Genomic DNA, 27,109 nt, shown 5'->3' with positions numbered 1-27,109 from the left:
TTTTTAAATGAATTATTCTAAATTGTTCTGATAAGATATTAGACATTCATGGCCAAAGCAATATTATCTCAGAAGGGTTTTATAACAATTGGAATTGATCAGTTGAACTCACACTTAAATGATTTAGTTCATACTTTGTAAACGGTAGAAATAAAAGATATGATTCTAATTTTTTCTGTTTCTATTAGCTTGAATATTCCAAAAATCAGTTTGGAACTTTTCATTTTCTACCTTTAAAACAAGAAATATATTTATTTTAAATATTTTATTCTTGCCATTTAAAAGACATAGGGTGCAGTGAAATCTTTGTAATGAAAAGATATAATATGCATATTTTAAATTTAGTCCACACAGTCCCAGGAAGAATTTAAACTGGAGGACCTGAAGAAGCTAGAACCAAGTAAGGTTTGTTTTATATTTTTTAGTGATATTCCTTTAGGAAGAGAGTTTTATCTGTTGTGAATATTAAGATTGTTTAGCACAGAAAGTGATTGGATTTATTTCTCTTATTTTTTGGTGCTTTTAAAATTCCTACAATATTTGTATTTTTAATTACCATTTGGATTTAATCTTTATTATAGAATATATATGTTGTACTTCATCTAAATATCCAAATTAACCTTTAATTTGTCTTAATGGCTTTAATAAGATTATAATTATTTTGATAAACATTTTCAGTAGAGTCCAGTAGAGAATATAAGGTTACAGTCATTAATGCCCATTCACATTACATGTTATTGAAAACTACAGTCTGAATGTTGGGAATGCATTACAAAGTGTTTTTTTTTTGTTGTCTCCATTTTTTTCCCTTCTTCAAAATTTTAAAAAGTAAACAATTCCTTCAGTTATCTTGTTGGTTAGGATATTCCCAAATAAAGCCTTTCTGCTATTTCAAATGATTGCTCTCTTAGAACTGTCTGCAGTATGGGCAAAGGCACAGTGTGAATAACTGAATGAATGTAAGTTAATGTAGCCTTTTTAAAAAAACTTTTTTAGTTGTAGATAGATACAATACCTTTATTTTATTTATTTGTTTTTATGTGGTGTTGAGGATCGAATCCAGTACCTCACACATGCAAGGCAAATGCTCTGCCAACTGAACTATAACCCAGCTCCTGTACTCTTTTTTTATTGAGATAAGATTGCACATCTCAGTGCATTTATGTGACTAGGGAATAGTAGATTTTATTTATCCAACTAAGTAAGATTTTTAAGTAGGGAATCATAAAATCAAAGCATTTTCAAACAGAAAGGAGTCTCAGACTTGTGATCACATTCTCTATTGAGGAAAGAAATGAAATGATTTGTTTGTCCTGTTTCACTTCAATCTCCAGTAAGTGAGCAGGGCCTAAATCTCAGAACATTTGTCAGTGTATCTCAGTTCACACTAGTGCAATCCTTTTAATGTAAACATGCTTTGAGTAAGAGATAAAATATTAATTTAAGAACTAAAGAGAGCCTTGCACAGTGGTGCATGCCTGTAATCACAGCCGCTCGGGAGGCTGAGGCAGAAGGATATCAAATTCAAAGCCAACCCTAGCAAAGCAAGGCACTAAGCAACTTAGTGAGACCCTGTCTCTAAATAAAATACAAAATAGGGCTGGGGATGTGGCTCAGTGGTCAAGTGCCCCTGAGTTTAATCCCAGTACCCCCTGCCAAAAAAAAACTAAATAGAATGTTCCAATAAATTCCACAAACTGCCAATATCTAATTCATTATAGCAATTCTAACAAAGACATATATTATTGAGATAGCTGAAATGTGATTGTATTGCAGATCCAGGATAGAAAAAGGATTCTCAGAGTATACTGAAGGGGATCTGATTTTCTGTTGTTTGGGTTGGAAAAGAGAAGTTAACAACAACAACAGACAACAACAAAGGAATGCATAGCAGATTTGTTGTGATTCTGGTGGTTTTTCCACAGTTTTAGATGATCATATTTCATTTCTTCAGAACACCATTCTTCTGAATATGGCAAGAATTCTGTCATTTTAATAGTTTTGGTTTCTTTATGTAATCCAGATCATAAAGTTTTGTTTTATTTGTGGTTCTGGGGATCAAACCCATGACCTCACACATGCTAGGCAAGTATTTCACCACTGAGCTACATCTCCAGCCCTAGATGATAAGAGTTGGAGATGTTATAAGAGACACAACTTATATTCAGAAATAGTTCTTATGCCTATATCCAATGTATATAAGGATACTAATCAATGTAATATTTCTCACAAATTTTGGGGTTTTTTTGTACCTAAAACTTTATTTCTCAAAAGCATTAATAAATACTTTGTATAAGATTGAGATATAATTTATATAAAGCACAATTCACCAATTTAATGTATCATTCAATTTTTTTAGTAAATTGGAAGAGTTATGCAGACATCACCACAATCAATTTTAGGACATTTTCATCACCACAAGAAGAAACCCTATTCCCATGAGCAGTCATTCACTTCTTGCCATCCCCCTAAAATCCCTTCCAATTCCCAGCCCTAGAAAACCATTAGTTTGATTTCTGTCTATAAATTGTCCTATTGTAGACATTTTATTTAAATGGACTCATATGATATATGATCTTTTATGACTGACTACATATAAGATTATTTTGAGAAAAACACATTGATGGCTTTAAATAAAAGATCGCAACAGTTGTTTATATGGTGGTTCTACTGAAAATTATGTTTGTGTGTGTGTGTGTGTGTGTGTGTGTGTGAGAGAGAGAGAGAGAGAGAGAGAGAGAGAGAGAGAGAGAGAGATGATGCAGGGGATTGAACTAAGGGCTTTGGGCATGTTAGACAAGTGCTTTACCATAAACTATGTCACCAGCCCTCAGTTTTTTATGATAAAAATTATTAGGATTTTGGCTTCTTATTCAGTCACTATTTCCTATTAGTTGTTTGTTTCCAAACAAAATTTAAGAATCTTATAGATACACAGAGTGGCCGTAAAGACTGTGGATGTTTATTTCATATATTTATTATCTCTTCTCTTCCTCTGAGCATACTCAAGTACTTCTATTGCCTCACAAGATCTTTCATTAATTGCCTTTTTTTTTTTTAGAATAGCATCTATATGCTAAGCACTCGAATCCTCTCAGTAACATTCTGCTAAGGACAACACCAACACTAGCTTGTAAGTCCCAGCAATGAGTTTTAGGGTCACCTGGATTGGTTCTTTCACTATGCTGTTAGTAATACCTGTAGTGGTGCTGTACTACATCATTCCTAAGTACAGCTCTCCAGTTCAAATTCCTAAGAAATTATTGACCCATGTATTAGTCGAAGATCAGGTTAAAATCTATTACTTTTTTGGCTTTTTAAAAAAGATTTGGAATAGAAATGGAAAGAGCATTTTGGAGATTCACTTTATTATACTTTATATAATGTTTTTCATTTGTACTTTTCCCTTCTTGATAGTTATCTTTTTAGATGATTTTAATTTGCTGTTGCTTCTCAAAGAAACATAAGTGAGTATTCTGTATTTCAGTAGGGTAGACTCTGTAATTTGGAATTTATCCAAGCAGGGCACTTGTTGTGAGTTAATTATTGAGTTGGAATTAAATATTTTCTACAAATTGGTATTTAGTAATATTTCAGATTAAGTATACTTATTCAAGCTTTCTTTTTAAAACGTTAAGCCTCTTCTAAGGAAAATAGTGAATTCTAACTTTTAATATGTTGAACTTAACTGGTTTCCTTTCTTTTAAAAAAAGTTGTTTTTTTTTTTAAATTTAATGTGTGTGTGTGGTGCTGGGGATCGAACCCAGGGCATTTCCCATATAAGGCAAATCCTCTACCACTGAGCTACATCACTAGCTCTTGGCTGGTTTATTAGGCTGATGTATTCTTTACTTGAACATTTTGAAATCTTTTAAATTCTGCTGAAAATACTAAAACTATGATTGTGAAAGTCTGAGACATTTTTTTCTTATGTTAATTGCAGTAATGTACTGCTGCTTACTCAAGCATATCTCCCCACCACCACCCTGCAAAATTCCCTTCTGTTAAGCCACCCTTCAAGGCTTCACAGAAATCCCACCTCTCCCTGAAAGCTTTCTCTGCTTTCTCTATAGAGGCATAATTAAACTCTGCCTCCTCTCCTGTATAGAATCATTTTAACTATCCATTGTCAGATTCTCACATGTGTTATTTTCACTTGTATTTGTTTTAGTCCTCAAAGAGATTTGAATGAACTCTTCCCCCACCCCAGAGCCTATTGAATGCTTTAAGTGTAGTATGAACTTGGCAAGATTGTGTTGAGTTAAATAGATTTGAATGTTTTGAAAGAATCTTTTCCTATAATTTAAAAAATAACCTTTCAAAATTGAGGCAGCTGCCCATTTTCCTACCACAAAAATGAAACACGTCAGTCACCAAAAGCAAAATGCATTTTGATATTTGCCTGTGTGTCATCTTTTGAGGGTTAGCTTCAGGAGGTTGGTAGGTCTGTGCTCCAAGAGAATAGCTGGGAGTGCTGAATTTTCCATGGTGGAGTAGCATCAGATGTCTGCCATGTAGTGATCCAAAGTGTGTAAGTCCTACCAAATCAGCCAATGAATCTCCAACCCATGACATGCTTCATACTTATGATAATGTCTTTTGTAAAATTCAAGCTCCTCTTCAATTCCTCCTAAGACATCATTGCTAGTATTGGTAGAAAGAAAACTCTATGTAAAGTTTAAGCTATTTTAAAAGAACAATAGAATCTGTTATTCCATAGTTGTTGAAAATGTAAACCTATAATACAGTTATAGAAAGTAAAACAGAATTTGTTTTAAAGCTATTTAAATTTGTTCTAAAGCTATTCACATAAATTAAATGTTTCATAGTACTTTAACTTGTAAAAATAATATAACAAAGCTATTATTCTAAAGCAAATACTTCCTCTTCAGAGCTTTGATACCAAAGAAATGAAAATACTATTTAATTATTCTGTTACAATACAAATGCAAGATAACCACTGAGCCACATCCCCAGCCCTATTTTGTATTTTATTTAGAGACAGGGTCTCACTGAGTTGCTTATGCCTCACTTTTGCTGAAGCTGGCTTTGAATTCTTAATCCTCCTAAGCCTCTGGGATTACAGGTGTGCACTACCACACTCAGCCAAGATATTCTTAATAACCAAGATATTTTTCAACTTTTTTGTTTGTTTTTGACGTACTGGGGATTGAACCCAGGGGTGCTCTACCACTGAGCTATATTTCCAGTCCTTTTTATTTTTATTTTTTAAAACATTTTTAGTTGTAGATGGACACAATACCTTTATTTTATTTATTCATTTCATGTAGTGCTAAGGATTGAACCCATTGCCACATGTGCAAGGCAAGCACTCTACCACTGAACTACAACCCCAGCCCTTTTATTGTTTTATTTTTAATTTGAGACAGGGTCTCCCTACGTTGCTTAGGCAGATGAACTTCTAGTCCTCCTGACTCAGGCTTTTGGTACCTGGGATTACAGACACATGCCACCATAACAGGATCAGCTTTTAAAAATTATTGTTATATACATTTTTAATGGTTGATTTTTTTGCTCATTTCATTAAACTCTTATTACAATATGATCATTTCTGTGTGTTTGTTTCTGGTATGAGTGAGACATGATCTTTTTGTTACCTGCTCCCCATTCTTGGTATCTATTCCATTGTTGTGTAAGTGATCAATATTTATTAATATTACTTATTAATATTGAGTTGATTTAATAGTTTAGTAATAATGATCATGCAGAAGTATAGAAAAGATGTTCTTGTATTAAAAATAAACAGTACTTCTTAGTGAGATAAGAAATATTAGGATTCTAGTCAACTAGATCAAAAAGGTCATGGAGAGAGGGAATGTCCATTTTAGATTTTCCCTTGCCATTTTGTATACATTTATTTAGGCTGTAATTCTCTCAATAGCCTGTAAAGGAAGTAGCATTCTCATTTAAGAACTGGGGAGATTAGAGTATTTATGTAAATGTTCAAGTTATTGTTGTAATTGTAGGGCTAGGTTGTGGTTTAAACCTTCTACTTTGATCTCCTGCTGCTTCCCCTTTGCTTGTCAGACTTAAGTTCCCACAGTCCTTTCTGTGCCTTGAATAAGGCAAACTGTTTTCTACTTGGAACCTTTGTTGTTGCTCCAGCCTGTTCTTTAATACCTGGGAAGCCTTATGCTAGAGCCACTTATGGATGATTCCTCTCATCTCAGGTCTTGGCTCAAATGTCTTCTTACAGTTTAGTTTTGAAAGGCACCCTGTCTACCTTAGCTACTTTACCAGGTTCTCTCTGCTTTTACACAGCATCCTGCTTGTATCCTTCATACCACTAATCACATCTTACATTATCTTGTTTATTTGTTGGCATATTTATTGTCTACTTTTCCTTAGTAAGGTCTAAGGTCCAAATATGAGTTCTTGATTACTGTGTATCTTTAGCACCTAAAACAGTGATTGGAAAATTGTGAGTACTCGGTATGCATTTGTTGAGAAGAAGAAAGAGATAAAGGATGAAGAAGAGCTAAAGGGAGAGAGAATAAGAGTGAGTAATGAGAATCTGGGTACAAGTTTCCAACTTCTTTCTCACTGTATGATTGACTCCTATTGGAATAAGTTATGTAATTACAACCTGTTCTTTTTGAATTTCCTTATTTAGGAACCCAATATGCCATACTCCTTTTAACTGAAATCTGCAAGACTCCAAAATTAAAGTCTGAGTAATTAGAGTAAAAACCATGGGTTGCCCAATTAATAATGCTAAATATTCACCTTGAAATAATTGCAGGTAGTCACTAGGAACCCATAAATTGGGAAATGAAACAATAAATTTCATAAAATACTTTTCCAGATACAGATAGAATTGTAGAACATCTGTCTGTAGGCTTACATGCCAGAAAGTAATCAACCAGAACACAAGAGGTGATAGCATTATGTTGTTTGATGACTTCCCTGAGGAGAAAGTCTGCTGTGTGTGTGTGTGTGTACACACGTGTAAATATATATATATATATATATATATATATATATATATACAAACACACACATATATATATGCGTGTATATATGTGTGCACACATATACAATAAATTTCATCATAAAAGGAATATTGGAATTATAACCTTGCTGCTACAAACCTTACCAGTGTGATAAGAATTGAGGGAAATCTATTTAGGATAAAGAATAAGATGTGATTATCTATTTCTCTTTAATTAATCATCTTCAGTATCAATCTTTTAATTAAAATACTTCAGGAGAAGAGGTATTCTCTTTCACTGGTACCCCATATCACCTAGGACCTTGTACATTGGAGAACTATTTTATGGTTCATTTTCTATGAGGGCTCTGAGACTTTCCTTGGAGATCTTACAGTACTCTGAAAATACTGGTACCTGCAGTCCACTATGGACATTTTTATTTTGCTAAGACACTCAGTAGTCAATTGCAGAGTCTTAAAATGATAGTGAAGCTCGGAATTTAAAATACATATATTAATGTGTGCTTAATACACTATGAAATAGATTAAAAGTATCAATTTAAGATATAACATATAAGACTAACTAATATATAAGACTTACATAACATGTAAGACTAAGATATAAGACTAATGTTTGTCTATGTCTTTATTCTAGTCCTAAAAAATATTCTCAAATATAATAAAGAATTTCCATTTGATGTTCAGCCTAGCCCATTAAGGTAAATAAATAAGCATCCATATTTTGTCTTCTGATTTTATTATCTATTTTATGCCTGTTTTTCAAATATTTATGTATTTTTTTCCCTATCAAATTTGGTATTGGTGATATGACTGGTAGCAATGAGATGATTGACATTGACATTTATATCAACATCAACCTAATAATCAGCATCTTATCTGGGAAGTTAGTGGCTATGAGGGTTAGCTGGTGTATTAAGTGGAGTAGCTCACTAATTTTTCTGTCCTTTTTTATATAGGAGAATTTTAGCCCCTGGTGAGGAAGAGCATTTGGAATTTGAAGAAGATGAAGAAGAAGGTGGTGCTGGAGCAGGGTCTCCTAATTCTTTTCCTGCTAGAGTGCCTGGTGGGTACAAAAAAATGTACATTATATAATTCAAGGTCAGGTGTTTGGAACTTACTTTTGTACTTGTTAGTGGCGGGTAAAACATCTCCAGGTTTGCCAATCTTAAGCAAATTATCATGGCCATTCTGTTAGCGGTAGCTATCGGTTTATTGTGAAAGTATCTTACTATTTGTGTCAGGGATCCTCAAAACATCCCATGTTTAGTGATTGGCTAGGTATACAGGACTCAGCATATAGCTGTACTCACAGTTGTATTCTGAGTCATTACAACAAGAAAACACAAGAACAAAATCAGCAAAGGGTAAAGGCACACAAACAAATTCCAGAGGAAACCAAACTTCTAAGAGTCCTCTCCCAGCAGAGTCAAATATGTATTTGATTCTCTCAACATTCTTTCACACCTGTGAAATGAAAAAATATTGTCTATTGGGGAAGCACTGTAGAGATTCAGTGCACAAGTAACTTATTGGGGTTAGCGTGAACCAAAACTACAGACTCCAGGAAGAAAGCAAGTGTTCAGCACAAACCATATTGTTTGCATGGACGGTTTAGGCACAGTGATCTTCTTAACAGGGCATGATGGGAATCCTGCTGAAATCCAGGTTCCCAGATGCTAGCCATAGACCAACATTGTAAGTAGGCTTTCTAGAGTAACTGTTTGCTATGTTAATTCTTTTCTTTATATATCTAGCTGTTCTTTAAATAATCATATATGATTGTGAAACCTGGACCTGGAGGAATAGATACTAAACAGTTGCCCTTAACAGGGAAATAAAGAATACATAGCAAGTCCTTTTTATTTTTGGAAGATCTTGACAAGGTTGTAAAATACCCTAGTCAAGCACCCTGAGTAAATTATTTGCCTCTTCTACTTCTATACTTTCTTCTGTTCTTATACAGTGCACAGTTTTTACTTCTGATGAATTAGTTCATTTTTGGAAGTGTAGAAATAGCACTGTACTATTGTGATGCATTTTTTTAAAAGACTCTATGCTTTATGGTATAATTAAATATAATATACATATCATCCAGAAAACTTCATAATTAAAGTCATATATCAGTAATTTAAATACTCTTTGGTAGAAGACGTTTGAAATATAAACAGTATAGGCTTAGACCAATAACATACCTGCGCTTTTGAGTCTAACATCTGCCAATCAGTAGTTAAGTGACTGTACTTAATTCTTTATAAAAGGAGATGTTGACAATGTCTAATTCATAGGGTTACAATGAAAATTAGGCACCACATACAAATCATTTGGCATTATACTTTTCATTTGCTGGGGTAGTGGTGGCTACTGTATTTTCATTATCACCTATAAATGATGCTAACAGTCCTACACCATAGGATTATTAGAAAAATTACAATCACTATAAAATGTTATTGTTAGTGTTTCTTTGGTACAAGGTAATTATTTCCAATCTGCTTGTCTTTATGAATAAAGAGCTATATTTTACTTGTTATATTTGTAGGAAATTCAAGATTGCTGAGATGATGTGGTAAATAAATTTGCTAAAATTTTTCTGCATTTTTTATTTCCTTTTCAAACCACATGCTGTAATTGAAATAGATTCCAGTTCTATAAATTTCTGGGTTTGGTTATTTGTTCACTAGTTATACTTCTGTAGCAAACAAGATCCTTAAAGCAGATGATGTAAGTCATGAAATGGACAGGTCTTTATGGGGTTCAGGTTGCTGAGTTGAAAAGAAACTCTGTAAATTAAGTCTATTTGCTATGAAAGATTAAGCCCAAAGTAATTAGATTTTTTATTCTGATATAGCATTTTGGTATTTTATTTCAGAGATACAGAAAGCTAACTAAACCTTTCTATTCCATGAATTATTTTCCTCAAAGTAAGAAAGAGTACATATAGTTCAATTGGCTATATTTGATTTTTGATCATATTTTCCAGGGCCTGTGTCATTATAAAATTGAAAATGTCATTGAAGGACAATTTGACCTTTAACTTAATTGTAGAATGGGAAAAAAATTGTTATACTGTGGACATCCAAGATTTCATTCGTGATAAGGCTGTTGTGTCTACATTATCATGGCAGGGTGCTTCTAAGAATTATAACATTTTTATTACCTTTATTTTATGTAATTTATATAATTGTAAGTTTGTTGTACTTTTTTTTTTTTGGTACTGAGGATTTAACACAGGGGTACTTTACCAGTGAGCCACATTCTCAGCCCTTTTTATTTTTTATTTTGAGACAGGATTTCACTTAGTTGCTTAGGGCCTCACTTAGTTGCTGAGATTAGTCTTAAACTTGGGATCCTCCTGCCTCAGCCTCCCAAGTCACCTGGATTCCAGGCTTGTGCTATAGCATCTAGCTTATTGTGATCTTTTTAAAAAAAGATTTATTAAGGTGTCCCTTACATATATAAAAGGCATCTTTTTTAATGTATAGCTTTATAAGTTTTGACAAACACACATGCTAAACACTACTACTGTTAAGCTAATGAGATAAAGTATAATATATGAATATGGTATGATCAAGAGTAGTTTATTCCCATTTAAAATCAAAAATGGATTTTTATCCAACCTTTCTTGAAAAGAATAAAAAATTGTTGAACCTTTCTTTGACATTATTATCATTTTCAAAGCCTTCAATTCTCATAAGACAGTAACTTTTTTGTACTGCTTTAAACACTAACTGGCTTAAGTCCAAATAGTAGTTTAATTTTCTTAAGGTAATCTCAGTAGATTTCATTTAAATAGAGGATAAAAATTTATAACCTATTATTTATTACCTGAAAATTTATTTATCATGTTGAATATTAAAGTTTCTAAATGATAAACCAAAGTAATACAAATTTAAAAAAAAATAGCTGGCCAGGATTATATGCTTATAATCCTAGCTACTTGAGAAATTGAGGCAGGAGGATTGCAAGTTTGAGGCCAGTGGGGGCAACTTTGTCTCAAAATAGAAAGAACTAGGGATGTAGCTCAGTGGTAGGGTGCTTGCCTCACATGTGTGAAGCCCTACATTCATTTCCTAGTACCACATGCACAAATAGCCATGTCACAATTTTAGACAAAATTTAAAAAAACGTTTCTGAGTGACCTAAACATAAGCCTAGCAATCTCAACATTATTCTAAATTTGTATTGGTTATTCATCTTTTATATAGTCTTAGATATGTACAAAAAATGTTTTTTTGAAACTCAAAATGAAGAGTGAATTTAACTTCTTTAATATCAAACCTGTACTTGTTTCTTTCCTGCATAAATATTCAATTCTGAGTTGAACTTGAGAGTTAAGCAAATATGTATTTCATTTTCAGCTAAAGTGCAGTTTTTTTCTTACCCATGCATATAGGAAGTTGAAAACTGCAACAAAATATTCATTGCTGTTCCATGAATATTAGGGCATCCTTATTTCACAGAATTTCAGAATATATTTAGGGTTAAACAGTAAATACCACCAAAGTGTGCAGATAGACTCTGGCTCTCCGAGCACATCCTTTCTCTCAAAGTCTCAAATTCTCAGACTGAGCCAAACAGTCAGAGCCAGAGTCCCTCATCCAGTCATGTACTTATATTGAAAGGAAAGGAAAATACCATTCAATGTTATCTGGTAGTTCTCCTAGCTGTTTTTCAATAGTTTTAAGGCTTGTTAATATTCTATTACTCTCAAGCAGTTTTGAAAGATTTCTTTTTTATAATTTGTTTCTACATGTTTGTTTGTAGTACTGGGGATTGAAGTCAGGGATGCTCTACCACCTAGCTACATCCCCAGCTCTTTGATTTATTTTTTTATTTTGAAACAGGGTTTTGCTAAGTTGCCCACGCTGGCCTCTCTTGCCTTAACTTGCCAAGTTGTTGGGATTACAGGCATGCAGCACTATGTCTGGCTCAGTTTGTTTTGTTTTGTTTGTTTTGTTTTTTAATCCACGAATCTTGTCACTTGAAGTCAAAAGGTTTTCTCCAGAGCTTTGCAGAAATTGGTTCATAGGAAATGTCTATTGAGTAGGCTCTTCATCAAGGCTCTAAGCAACATCTGGCCTGCTTTTTCTTTCTTTTTTTTAAAAGAGAGAGTGAGAGAGGAGAGAGAGAGAATTTTAATATTTATTTTTCAGTTATTGGCGGACACAACATCTTTGTTTGTATGTGGTGCTGAGGATCGAACCCGGGCCGCAGGCATGCCAGGCGAGCACGCTACCGCTTGAGCCACATCCCCAGCCCCAGGCCTGCTTTTTCTTGAAAGTCCTCTGGCCACTCAAATTTTAACCCAACACCTGTAGTAACTCTTCCTTGCATGCTAAATGGCATCTGTGTATGAAGCATATACCCACTGATTCATCTTAGGTTTTGTGAGAGTATTTATTATTTTTTTCCAGATATGATGGTGACACTTAAGAATTCAGCCATTATCCAAATCACATATTTCTGAACACAGAAAAATACATATTTCTAGTACCAGTCAATAAAGAAAATAAAAACAAGAATATACTCATATAACCTATATACAAACAACTTTAATAAAGTATAATTTTTGACAGACCTAGAAATATTATTGTTTGAATGCTAATGACCCCTAAGATTTTTATCAAACTTTTAATATAATTTCAAAGTGAATAAACTTCTTATGATTTTACTCTTTATCTTGAAAGGTTGGAGCAGTTCCTCAACTACTAATCAGTTACCAACCAAAAGAAATTGTGCATGTGTTTTCATATTTTCACACAATTTGTATGTGTGTACAAATTGCAGATGTGCAGTACAAATTGCAAAATTTTTCTCTTGCTAGATTTTTAAGACCCATTTCATGTTTTGTGCCATTTACAAAATGTTATGACCAAATAATGATTTGACAATACCATTATTTTAAATTATGTTAAAATTATCCCAAAATAATAGAAAATATTATTTTATATATATCCTTTTTATTGGATTTTAAAATTACAAAGAAATGTGCACTTAAAAAATGTGTGTGACAGACTTTGAATTGGTAGTATCAAACATCTGAATTTAATTGCAAGTATGATAAATCTAAAACAAAGAAGACATAAATATATAATCACACACATATGATAATGCTTAGTTTACATTTTAGATATCAGGTCCATCTCTGTCCTAAAAGTATGGACAACAAATTTTATACTCCTTATTCATGACATTTAATTCACCAAGCACCAAGGCAAAATGAAGACTGACTCACCTCTTATTGAAGTAAATGCCTGTGACAAACATTTGTACAATATCATGTAAAAAGCAAATTCAAATCAGTGTTTAAAAAAATATAATCTTTGGTAATTTTCCTCTTTTAATGTTCTTACCTAGACAATAATGTACTATTTTGGAACAAAGACTGTCATGCCATTTCCAATTTTGGACTAGAAATTGTCCTTATGGTATGATATGAGATATAAACAATAGAAATTTTTAAAAAGCAAAAATAAAAAGTTGAAAGAAAAGAATGACTTCCTCTTCTGCATGTGAGGACAGGGCCTTAAGGATCCCACTGACCTTCATATCCATGTCACTCCAGACTCATCCTCGGGTTGGTGGTCCTTTTATTGTCTGATTCTCCATGATCTCTATGGCTACACAGAGACTATTGAATGTGAGGCCATCCTACTTGATACTTAGACCTTCATTTTTCTCAGCACCCTCTTGGAACAAAGAAGTTATGGGCGGGGGGGTGAGGGGCTTCAGATGTTCTCCCATTGTTTTTCTGTACCTGTTGCAGGTACAGTGGTATTTCATTGCTGGGTCTGTGTCAGTGCTGTTGGGTGCCCAGCAGAGGCAGAGGCCTTACTTGCACAATTCCCTTTCCTCTCCACAGTGGCAGTGGCTGTAACATTCTTGGCTAGGTCAGATGTTTTTACACAGTTTTTAAAACATTCTTAAGCAAACTTGTCTATGTTTAACAAACAGCCATTTGGGGGATCCATAGCTACCTTCATAAATTGTTTTCCACAGATGAAGCACAATGAAATAGAGCAACTTAAGTTTTTACCCAAGTACCACCTGTTAATAAACAGTTTCCATCAACAAGATGGACTTTTTGGTATCCCCTATTACAGTAGTGTGGTAAAATGGTTCCAAACCTTCCAATTCATTGTCATTATTTTATCAGAGTTGTCTTTAGGTTTAGGCTTAGAATCTTCCTCTCACAGAAAATCACACTGAATTCAGTAATTCCTTCCAACTCTTTTTGACACCAGTGAGAGCATGCTTACTCTGGTTGGTGCATAAGAGGTGGTTGGGGGCAGATAAGTCAGAAAAAGACGTGCTTTCTGTGTTCAGTACAACTTGGGGCACACCAGCTACCAATGGCTTCCTTTGTCTTGCAGTAAAAACTGAAAGTGGAATTAACCAAATGAACACAGTCCTGCTGCTCACTGCTATATGAGTGTTAAAGACCTATCATATTGCTATCTGGGCTACTCAGTCTCTGTCCATTCCTGTGAATGTGCACTGCTCAGTGTACAAAGTTCAAATGTTACTATTTTTTAATCAATCCCTTACTTGGGAGTTCTTAGTGACAGCTCAATAACATCCCTGGGATGTTATTGAAAACTTGGTTTGGACAGCTGTAGCCATTTAGAGTTTTCCATATTTAAAAGTATGAGGCACAAATAGTGGCCTCAAAAAAATGTCTATATTCTAATCCTGGGAACCTGTGACTGTTATGTTTACATGGCAAAAGGAACTTTGCAGAAGCTTGAGATGGGGAGGTTCTCCTGCAGTTCCTTTTAAGGCTTTAGGGACAATTAAAATAAAAATATTAAAATGAGACATGATGGTTAAAAGCATGGACTCTGTAGCCAAACTGCTGTGTGATTATGGATAATTTGTTTTTCTATGCCTCACTTTTCACCTCTGAAAAATAGAACTAAACTATTGTTGTGAGAATTAGATGAGAGGAGTAGGATAGTATGTAGCACAACACAAATACTCACAAGTGTTAGCTATTTCTTATTTACATAGCAGTTCCATTTGGAAGAACATTTCTTCTGATCTTTGCTCTAGATCTGAGAGCAGATGATTTAGCTGGAATAGCACAGTTTACACTGGATTGTGTGTAGTGATTTCTTTCTTATCCTTGTTAGTCTTCGAATTTTATGAATGTAGTTGACTTGTTCTCATATTACACTATGTAATTGGATATGTTAATTCTTCACTTAGAAATCTTCCTTTTAATGCATTGGCTCAATTTACAACTATCATGGTTCTATCTTTGATGCAAAAACATGCACCCTTTTTCATCTACCTGGGAGCTATAGATGGTATGGTATTATTCTAGTATTTGATCTTCTTTTATGTTTATTATTTCTTCACTCATTGATATAGATTCTCTAGCCATTTGTTTACTAGAGCATGATAACCTCTAGAACTGGAAATTCAGTTATTCATTCAATAAAATATTTCTTCAACAAAGATCTGTTTATTCCTTGTGCATACCACAAAAGGAACAGTTCCCACACCTTTCAGGATGCTTATTGTGTAGTCAGCAAGACAGAGCCAAAAGCACATGATTATGATTAGAGATGTGCACCAATGTCGTAGGTTGGCAAAAAAGAAGGGCTGAGGGAGTTCAATAAATCTGGCCAGATTTAGGACTCACTGAGTATGTAAGAGTTGACCATGTAGAGAGAGCACATCATAGAGCATTCTGAAACACCTTAAATAGGCACCTTTCTATGTAATCTATGATCTTAATTACAGTCAGCTTCCTTAATTATGGAACACAATGTTTGACATTCTACCTTGAATTAAACAAGAAATTCAGACTTGAAATCACTGCCTCCATATTAAATTATCTGAAGCATAATAATTACATTAAACCTTACTGTGTAGTCTCAGGCAAAAAGATTGTTGGTAAGGAATATAGCATCAGCCCTACCATTTCAACTGAAAGATCTAGATAATGACAGCTTATAAAATTGACTCACCCCAAAGTAACAACAAGTTTAATATCAACTTGGCAAAAAATAATCTTAACATCAAAAAGACTTTGAAAGTTGTAAAGCAATCATCTTTTGAATGTCAAAACAGGTAGTAAAGAGGTAATACATAAAAGAGGTAACATTCTTGGGTGTTTTTGGGGGTGGGGTGGGGTGGGTTCTCTTTTGTCTTTTTTAGAACTGGGGTTCGATTCCAGGATTTTGCAAATGCAAGGCAGACACTTTGCCACTGAGCTACATCCCAACCCAACATTCTTAATGTATAAAGAAAAATGTTAATTGTAATAACCAAAGCAGAATACATGAGAGGAACAGACAATATGAGCAAGCATGTGAGCATGCACACACACAAACACACACACACACACACACACACATTTTAAAAATACCCGTTAAACATATAAAAAGATACTCAACTTTATTTTTAATAAAAACATAAATTAAAGCTACTGTTGGAGAGTCTTAGGGGAAATAGATACTTATTAATCACTGGTGGGAATAGAAAAATGGTGCAGTTCCTTTGGAGGGGAATTGAGCATTCTCTAACAACATATAAGTACATATTTTTTCCTTAGCAATCCCATTCCTGAGAATTTATTCTGAAGATGCACCCCCAAAATACAGGAAAAAGAGGGGAAAACATATGCATATACACAAGATTCTCTGTTTAGGTGTTTTTTATAATGATAAAAAGTTAGAAATAATGTAACTGCCAAATGAAGAGTGACTGAATAAACATAGGATGCTGTGGAAAATAATTCAGAAAATCTCCCTGAACTAATGAGTGATTTTTCAAATTATTGTTAGCAGAATTTATCAAGGTAGTTCACATTAGCAGATTAAGGGGAAAGATTTCATAAAGTTGTCAACAATGCAGAAAAAGTTTTCAGTTAAATTTGAAATACAGCCTTGATTTTAAACAATTCTTGGCAAAGAACAGAAAAACATCCTTAACTTGATAAAACATGGCTACATGACATTTACAGCCCAAAATCATTTAATGATGAATTTGAACAAAACAAGATTATCTATTACTTCTTTTCATCAGCATTGTTTTGGAAGCTACTGCACTAGGACAAGAAAATGAAATATAAAAGGGGGGATGTTCTTTATTTGCATATTTATGAATATATAGAGAATATATGCAAAAACCTATTCATAACTCATTAATAAGATAATGCAGTTCCTGGATATAAAATCTGTACAGACAAATCAATTCTATCTCAAACAAGTAATAGTTGCTTAGAAAATGAACTATTATAATATTTATAGTAGTATTAAATAATATCAAGGACCTTATTATAAATTCAACAAAAGAAATATAAGAATTTTATGTAGAAAATAAACCTTTGTTGAAAAAATAAAAGAATATCAAAAGAAAATGAAACTGGAGCCATCTTGAAATTAGAGAAAAAGATGGAAGAGTGACTTAATAATTGTTATGGTTTGTGAGATGTTGAATTATACATTCTCTTTTACTTTTTTTCATTTCTCTCAATTGAATTGTTTATGAGAATGCATTTTATAAAAACAGTGAAGTCATTATTCTTTTTTTCATTTGTTCATAATAGTTATTCTTGACATTAGATTCATTTGGACTAATTATAAATGCATGGAATATAATTTGCTCCAATTCAGTCCCTTCACCCTCCTCATCCTCCCTCCCACTGTTCCCTTTCATCCACTTTACTGATCTATTTATTTACATTTTTTAAAATTTGTATCTTATAGATATTCAAAATGATGAGTTTCATTATTGTATATTCACATATGTGCATTGGAAAGTTAGTTCGGGTTCATTCCACAGTTTTTCCCTACCCACTCCCCATTCCCTTCTTTTTCTTTTATTGATTTTATTTTTTTTAATACACGACAATGGACAATTCTTATTACACATATAGAGCACAATTTTTTTTATCTTTGTATAAAGTATGTTCACGCCAATTCACGTTATTCATGTACTTGGTTTTTTTTTGCATTACAATTCTTATTACACATATATACCACAATTTTTCGTATCTCTCTATATAAAGTAGGTTGACACCCAATTTGTGTCTTCAGACATGTTCTTTGGATAATGATGTCCATCACATTCATTAGGAGGCTAATCCCCTGCCTCCTTTCTTTCCCTCACTCCCCTCTTCCCTATCTAGAATCCATCTATTCATCCCATGCTCCTCCTCCCTACCCTATTATGAGTCAGCCTCCTTATATCAGAGAAAACATTTGGCATTTGTTTTTGGGGGATTGACTAACTTCACTTAGCATTATCTTCTCCAATGCCATCCATTTACCTGCAAATGCCATGATTTTATTCTCTTTTAAAAACGTTCATAGTGTATATATGCCACATTTTTTAAAATCCATTCATCCACTTAAGGGCATGTAGGTTGGCTCCACAGTTTAGCTATTGTGAATTGTGCTGCTATAAACATTGATGTGGCTGTGTCCCTGTAGTATGTTGTTTTTAAGTCCTTTGGGTATAGTCCAAGGAGAGGAATAGCTTGGTCAAATGGTGGTTCCATTCCCAGATTTTCAAAGAATCTCCATACTGCTTTCCAGATTGGCTGCACCAATTTGCAGTCCCACCAGCAATGTATGAGTGTGCCTTTTTCCCCACATCCTCTCCAATACTTATTGTTGTTTGTCTTCATAATAGCTGCCATTCTGACTGGAGTTGTATCTTAGTTTTGATTTGCATTTCTCTGATTGCTAGAGATGTTGAAAATTTTTTCATATATTTGTTGATTGATTGTATATCCTCTTCTGAGAAGTGTTTGTTCAAGTCCTTGGCCCATTTTTTGATTGGGTTACTTGTTTTTTCAGTGCTTAGCTTTTGAGTTCTTTCTATACCCTAGAGATTAGTGCTCTATCTGATGTGTGAGGGGTAAAAATTTTCTCCCAGGATGTAGGCTCTCTGTTCACCTCACGGATTGTTTTCTTTTGTTGACAAAAAAACTTTTTAGTTTGAATCCATCCCATTTATTGATTCCTGGTTTTAATTCTTGTGCCATAGGGGTCTTATTAAGGAAGTTGTGGTCTAACCCACATGATGAAGTTTAGGGCCTACTTTTTTCTTCTATTAGACGAAGAGTCTCTGGCTTAATTCCTAGGTCCTTGATCCATTTTGAGTTAAGTTTTTGTGCATGGTGAGAGTTATGAGTTTAATTTCATTTTGTTGCATATGGATTTCCAGTTTTCCCAGCACCATTTGTTGAAAATGCTATCTTTTCTCCAGTGCATGTTTTTGGCACCTTTGTCTAAAATAAGATGATTGTAATTTTGTGGGTTAGTCTCTGTGTCCTCTATTCTGTACCATTGTCCTACCAGTCTGTTTTAGTGCTGAAACCATGCTGTTTTTGTTACTATTTCTGTGTAGTATAGTTTAAGGTCTCATATAGCAATACTCCCTGCTTCACTCTTCCTGCTAAGGATTTCTTTAGCTATTCTTGGTCTCTTATTTTTCCAGATGAATTTCATGATTGCTTTTTCTATTTCTATGAGGAATGCCATTGAAATTTTGATTGGAATTGCATTAAATCTATATAGCACTTTTGGTAGTATGGTCATTTTGATAATATTAATTCTGCCTATCCAAGAGCAAGGTCGATCTTTCCAGAAATAGTAAATGAATTCAGCAAAGGAGCAGGATATAAATCAATACCCATAAATCAAAGGCATTTCTGTATATCAGTGACAAAGCCTCTGAGAAGGAAATGAGGAAAACTACTCCATTCACAATAACCTCAAAAAAATGATACTTGAGAATCAATGAAAGAAGTCAAAGATCTATACAATGAAAACTACAGAACCCTAAAGAGAGAAATCAAAGAAGATCTTAGAAGATGGAAAGATCTACACATTCCCTTCTTAAAAGGAGAAAGGGAGGAGGAGGGAGAGAGAGAGGGGGAAGGTGGTTAGGGTCAGATCAGAATATGATAGCCCAAAGGGTGAGGTTTTTGCCTGCTGAGAACTTCTAACTGAAGGAGATTGGAATCCCAAAAGCAACCTCAGCAGCAAAGCCTCTGCTCTCCTCCTGCCCTCCTTTCCATTCACCCTTCTCTCATAAAACCTAGAAAGCGCTCTTTCTCTCTTTCTCTTTCTCTTTCCTTCCCTCCCTGCTATTCCCTTACTGTCCCCCTACCCTCCCTTACCCCTCCCTTACAAACCCTCATTCCAGACAGGACCTGCCTTAGGTCCAGAAGGAAACAAAGCTATACAGAGAGGCCAAGAAGAATCTGACCAGACAGGGCTTGCTGGGACCCTGGCAGCCTTTTACCATTAGCTCACACCCCCTTTTCCAGTCATTTCTACATGGCCATACATTCTTCATGGAACATAAACAAAAAAACAGGAGTTTTCCCTGGATCTGTAGGTCTTTTTTTCTGAAGGCTTTTAGGTCAAATAAAATTCTATTAAATAATTGTTATGATTTTTAAAATGTAAAGATATATACTAGTTCATAAATTAGAAGCAGCAGTTTATAAAGATAGACTCTTTCTGAAACTCATCTGAATTTTTATTGCAGTTCCTGGACCTTTTATACACCTATAGAATTAAGATACTGTATTAGTGGTAAGAGGATAAACAGTCCGGTAAGACAGAATAGAAAACTCAGAAAGTGATTGCCACATGATTTATGATTGAGGTGGGACTGCAGATCAGTGGTGGAAAATGTCAGTCTTTTTAATGAGTAGTGCTGAGACAATTGAGTATTTATGTGAAATTGAATAAAATTAAAGCTCCTACTATACACCGTAGTCAATAATTCTATGTGACATATAGAATTAAGTGTGAATGGCAAAACTATGCTTTCAAGATAATACCTTTATGATTTTGGAGTGGGGTAAGTTTTCTTAAATATGACATAAAAAGCACTCATTGTAAAGGAAGATATTAAGAAATTTGAATATTACTAGCAGTAATATAATAATATCTTTTGGAAGAGTGAATTGGATAGGGTGGGGGGAAGGACACTCCCAGGTGGCTGATCATATCTTTCCTAGATCTGATACTAGTTATACAGGTGTATTCACTTTGTGGAAGTTCAGCAAACTGTACTAACAATTTGTGCATTTTAAAATGTATATGCTCTACTTCAACAAAAAGTCTTTATAAAGGAAAACTACTAAGAAGCTATTTGTAAAACATTTGTCCAGCAAAATAATAGAGACCTCCTACAGCTCAATAAGATAGACATCTCAATAGAAAATCGAGCAAAATAATTGAACACACTTCAGAAAAGAGGAAATCATACATTTGATTTATTCTAAAAGGTGCTCAACCTTATTAATCTTCAGAGGAATGCAAATTAAAATGATTGATCTCTTTATACCAAAATTGGCTAACATGAAGAATCTGAGAAAAGAGTACCTAGTGAGGATGTGGAGCAATGGGAACACTACTGCAATTGGGCTAGGAATAAAAGTTGGCACAACCACCTTGGGAAATGGATTGTCATTACATAGTAGGTATGGAGGTAACATGCCAGGTGACTTAGTGATTCCCCTGTTTCAGAAATGGGTGCTTATGGGCACTAGAAGATGTTAGAAGAGTATTTATAATAGCCTGTTAACTATATCCAAACACTTGAAGTAATTCAAATGTCTATCAACACAAGAATGTGTACATAAACTGTAGCATATTTATACAGCCATGTACTACATAATAGAATGAACTTTTCTGCAGAAAAATTCATATATGATATACATACATATGAATATGTATGTATATATATATAAATATAAATGTATACATATTCACATTTTTCATAAAATTTCAGAAGTGTTTCTTAACTTTCTGAAGTTCATCCCAGATGTCCAGGTACAAGCCCCTCTTCTAAAAGTACCTTCACTTGTCAATCAAAGAACATGCATAAAAGGTATTATGTATATATTTAATGATATCAGCCTTTTAGCCCATTTAGGTTTGTTAATGCAACAGTGGAATGCAGCCTCCAGGCCTTCCTATTATTGCATTTGTCTGTATTGTCTTCATATTTGTTTAAATTAGAAAGTAATACATTTTTAACAGCACTGTTGAGGTACAATTTGCATTTCATAACATTTCCCTTCTGTAAGTATAAAATTCATCGATTTTTGACACCTCTATAGAGTTTTGCATCTGCCATCACTATACAAGTTCAGAACATTCCCATCACCTCCCAAAATTTCCTCAAGCCACATTTGCCATCAATCAAATGTGTATTTTCAAATGTAGTGTGTTGATTACTTCATGTATTTCAAATAACTCATCATTAAAAGTAGCATAACACATTGTTGAATAGAAACTTGAAAAACATCAACCAAAATCTTTTGTTAAGTGTATTTTGAGGTTCTGTATACATACTTGATTAAAATCAGCTTATTTGCATCTGTTCTCTATTGGTAGTTTCAAAAAAGGGAACATACTGAACAGTTGATTTCTTCCTTCATATGTTCTTGGTGGGTGAATGTTGTCATGTTGTTCTGGTGGGTTTTAGTTTTAAAAATTTTAGTTGGTTTTGGAAAAAATGTTCAGTTATACAAATGGCCATTTTATATGTCAGTCTGTATAGTACTAATTTCTGAGGGAATAAATCATACAAAATAGAATGAAGAATAGAAGTTAGACTATATAGTTAAATTAAAACATAAATATCAAATTGTAAATTATTTTCTTTATTAGGAGTAACTAAAGAGAAGAATGTATTGATCAACTGTTAATTAAATGTCTCAGACTATAGAACAGAATAACAAGTATTTTAAAAGCTTTTCTTGTCTTTGTTCTACCACTTCATATTAAGATGCTGAATATAATATAGAAGTACATATTGAATATAAATATTATGTGAGCATATTATACTATTATGTATCATTGGGCTTCCTCAAGTGATGTTTTTAACATACTTTTATTATACATACTATATACTATTATTATAGAAATTATTATTTCTGCTTAAAGGTGATTGTATGGGTGGGAAATGCAGATATATTATGTGTAAATTTAAATATTTTTCTAAAAAAGTATAACATCAGATGTTCATGAATTTTGGAAATAAAAATACATAATGCCTAGCTAGTTCCTAAGAGGTAGGCTATATCTTCTGTTTGTCAAAGTATTTACTCTGCATTATTGGTGGAGCTAACTTTTATTGAGGTTTCTCTGTTGCCAGGTACTTTATTACCAAGGTTGCCATCAGAACCGGGAATGACATTACTCACTATCAGGATTGAGAAAATTGGTCTGAAAGACGCTGGACAGTGCATCGATCCCTATATTACAGTTAGTGTAAAGGGTAAATAACTGGCAAATTGCATTATGTTTTTTCTCATATGGGACAAAGTTTTTGACAGGGGATGATCTTGTATATGTGACAACTTACTTTAATGCATTCTATAATGAGGCAAAATCCTAGAAGAGATCATAACAGAACATAGTTCGAAAGACTTAAAAAAATATTTCCTACTTATACACTCACTTTTGCTTTTGAGTTTGTATAGATTTTTGCTCTTCAGATTCCATCTAACGTGCAGACTAAACATACACATTGTCCTTAAAAGCAGCTACAGCCTTCAGGATGTAGATTAACAATAGCACCCCTCACCTTCTCCTACCCAGTCTATATTCATTTCTCTCCACAAAGCCCCATGTCCTCTTTTCCCATCTCTCCTGCTTCAACCCCTTCTTCTTCCTGTGCTACTGAGGTATCTACTTAGGTGAGTCCTACAGAGGCAGATGAAAATCAGGGGACAGGGAAGTAGGGTGCGTCCATAACATCCATGCCCTGAAAGCAATCCCGTGGGATGATGATGTGATTAAGGAATAAATTATACCATTTTACAGAAATAACTATAGTTAGTACAAATGGCTTATTTTAATCTATAGTTTTGCACCAAAGGAACAGATTGGTGCTGAAATTAAATGGAGGAACTTTTATCAATTGACCACAAAGAAAAACATTTATTTAAAGAACAGAATCCACAGCACTAATACTGGTACACTTTTAAATTCCGATGTTACCAGTTATCAAATATATAGTATACTGGAAAATATTTACATTGTTTCATAGGCCATTTGTAAAACTGCATACTCATTCAGAAAGTATACTTAAAACACAAAAATATTTAATGATGTTGTAAATGTTAAATTACCTTTGCATATGTTAAACTGAAATATTTTTATGTAAATATTTTTTAATTATTAAATGTACTAAATTGTTTTTGAGCTTTTTGAGACACATAAATGAATAACACATAAACACTGAGGAGTTATTAAATGAGTCCATGTTGCATTTGACTAAACTGAGATTTTAAAAACCAGAAAATTAAAACTATATATAACGTACCATCTGGTTGTTGTAAATTCAGGGTATGTTGTAAACAGTATAACCAGAATTTATATATATGAAAAATTATTCATTAACAAAAGGTTTTTTGTTGGCTGTTCTCATCCATTTTTGGTTCTTAACAGGGAAATTATGATAAGGTTAGGTTTAAAGGCTTTTCTAAATAAGTCATACTTGATCAAAGTTAGAAATTGGTGGCAGAGCTCCATGTGGCAAATTAAATACTCCAGATTTTTTTTTTTTGCATAGAAAAATATAGTGGGCTATTCCCTAAGAAAAACATGTTTGTTCTTTTTACCACTTTACTATGAAGATCAAGTTTTGTTTACTTGGCCATGTAAAGGCTTCCTTGTCCCCTTCATGAGGTCTCCTATCCAGTCTATATTCATTTCTCTCCACATACCCCATGAACTTCAACAACTGTCACATACTTGCTCACACCAAATAGGAATCTCTTAACCTGAGAATCTCCTCTCAGCTCTTTCCATGCCTCTTTAGGAACTGTAACCTTTGCAGTTTCTATATTTTCCGTCTGTATATGTGAATGCTCATAAGCAGAAACTTTTCTCCAGATCTGAATGGCATAGATTTAACTCCTGTGCAAGATACTCCTGTGGCTTCAAGAAAAGAAGATACATATGTTCATTTTAATGTGGACATTGAGCTCCAGAAGCATATTGAAAAATTAACCAAAGGTTTGTAATTATCAGTTACTGACTTCTTAAGGACACAGTACTTATCTGGGTTTGTGTTCATAGTGTACTTAACACAAGATCTTATGTCACATAGTTATGAATATTGACTTAAAGTCAAATCAATTTTTTTAAAATATGAGAATTAGCAGTTGCATTATCTAGTTGTGTAATGATGTGGTTAAATATTATTTGATAGGGAAGTTTTTCTCATAATACAGAGTTAAGGAAGCAGGTTCCCTAATAATTACCTTAAGTCCTTTTAGGAACCTAATGATTACTTTCTAACAGTTAAATTATTTTTTTTTCTTTCAATAAGATGCATTGGGTAAAAAGATACTATAACTGGCAGTTAGTTTATAAGAATATGGAAAGGACAATCTGGGCGTGGTTGTTTCAGGAGGGAGAGAAATGATATAAGGTAGAATTTTTTTTAAAGGAACTCTTAAATTTCTATTCTATCTAATATAGGTGCTTATTGAAACCATTTTTATAGGTACTGCTGATACTTAAGTAACTTCTGTTTTTCTTGTGGTATTTAATATTTTATATTCTTTGGTAGTTTATGATTCTACCTGTGCACATAACTTACATTCTTGCTATACAATTTTGTTGTACTTTGTAGAATTAAATGATATGGAGAAATGTCACTCAGACATGCTAGTACCAGAGCTTGGAGTGACAGCCACAGTGAGTTATCAACAGTTGTGTCATCAGACTGTTTGACACGTTACTTTGTAAAATCATAGGCTTCTGGTGACACATAAGAAATGTGTGGTCTCTGGCTTATGTTGTTTGTTTTAATTCCTTAGGTGCAGCTATCTTCTTTGAATTCAAACACTACAAGCTTACAAAAAGGTTTACCAGCACCAAATGTTTTGCTTTCATGGAGATGGATGAGATTAAACCTGGGCCAACTGTAATAGAACTGTAAGTGATATACATATAGGATTCATACTTTTCTAATGGTTACTAGTTCATGTTTCTTCTTAGTCCCTCTTATCGAGAATGTAACATTGGAGTAGATCAATCATCAAAGTATTTTAAATCTATTGTGGTGACAGATACAAGAAACCCACTGACTTTAAAAGAAATTGCAGTTATTGACCAAGAAACCACTTTATCTTCATCTACATCAAACTTTGCACAAGAAATGATTCTGACATGAGTAGTGTCTAATTTCTGTGAATTTTACCACTCAGTAGAAACCATCATAGCTCTGTGTAGCATATTCATCCTTCAGGAGGCAGGAAGTGAGCCGTACCTATAGGCCAGTGAGTCCATTGCAAAGCTGTACCACAGAACTAAAGTCTAGCACCTCATTGTTATGACTCCTTTGGATACAGTTTTATTGTAGATTTTGAAACTTGTTTTTACTTTCCTATTAATTGTGCAATTAATAGTCTGTTTCCTAATTTACCACTGTTCCTACCCTGCTTCCTGGAACAATACTGCTGTGGTAGGTATGCTCATCTTCAAACTTAATACAGCAATAAGAATGTGCTAGGATTTACACATTTGCTCACTTTTGCTCCAATATGGTCTTTTGATTTGAATTAACTTCAAACTTTTGAATTGAAGTGGGTAGGATAGTACCAGATTGCTTTGAAAGGAAATTGGATCAGTTATGGTCTGTCTTATAGGCTGTTCCTTAGAGCTGACCTAAATTCACCCTCATCTGATAGTTCTACTTAGAAATAGTGTGCCTTGATCAGATCAATATCCTATATGGGAGTGTTCCCCAGATTGTAGCTGTGATTTTTTTTTCCAGATGACCAGATTGTTTTTCTGAAAGTGAGCACATTTTTAGTCATGTTGATTAGTTGTTCTACATCACATTGCTATTGTTTCTAGGGTTAACATTAATGATTCTAGGGTTAACATTAAAACCATCTCTCTCAGAATAATTACAAATTTTGGGGTGGGTTTACGTCTTCTAAATCATGTCATCTAAAAAATTGAGTCAGATGCTAATGAGATACTTTAGGAACAACTGCTGTTTTTCTGACAACTGATTGTGAAACCTTAAAACCTGCATACCTTGTCTTTATAAAGTGATGAGTATGAAAAATCTGAAAAGATATATATTTTTTTAATATAGGTAGATATGACTGCCATTTATTTCCTATTTAGA

General features: G+C 33.7%; 2 protein-coding genes across 2 annotated transcripts in view; one reads left to right on the top strand and one right to left on the bottom strand.

Moving 5' to 3' along the window:
- The window catches only part of LOC144374356 (uncharacterized), a 234,268-nt gene that overhangs the window by 70,784 nt on the left and 136,375 nt on the right, over nucleotides 1–27,109 (bottom strand). The window lies entirely within an intron of this gene.
- LOC144374362 (axin interactor, dorsalization-associated protein-like) lies at nucleotides 7,583–25,924 on the top strand. The gene is made up of 5 exons (XM_078037216.1): nucleotides 7,583–7,671; nucleotides 7,930–8,036; nucleotides 23,111–23,233; nucleotides 24,856–24,978; nucleotides 25,788–25,924. Exons 1-5 carry the CDS (start codon nucleotides 7,583–7,585, stop codon nucleotides 25,907–25,909), a joined length of 564 nt encoding a protein of 187 aa, XP_077893342.1. The 3' UTR covers nucleotides 25,910–25,924.

Source organism: Ictidomys tridecemlineatus, unplaced genomic scaffold (assembly GCF_052094955.1).
Source record: "Ictidomys tridecemlineatus isolate mIctTri1 unplaced genomic scaffold, mIctTri1.hap1 Scaffold_66, whole genome shotgun sequence".
NCBI lineage: Eukaryota > Metazoa > Chordata > Mammalia > Rodentia > Sciuridae > Ictidomys > Ictidomys tridecemlineatus.
This window is presented reverse-complemented; position numbering and strand designations above follow the sequence as displayed.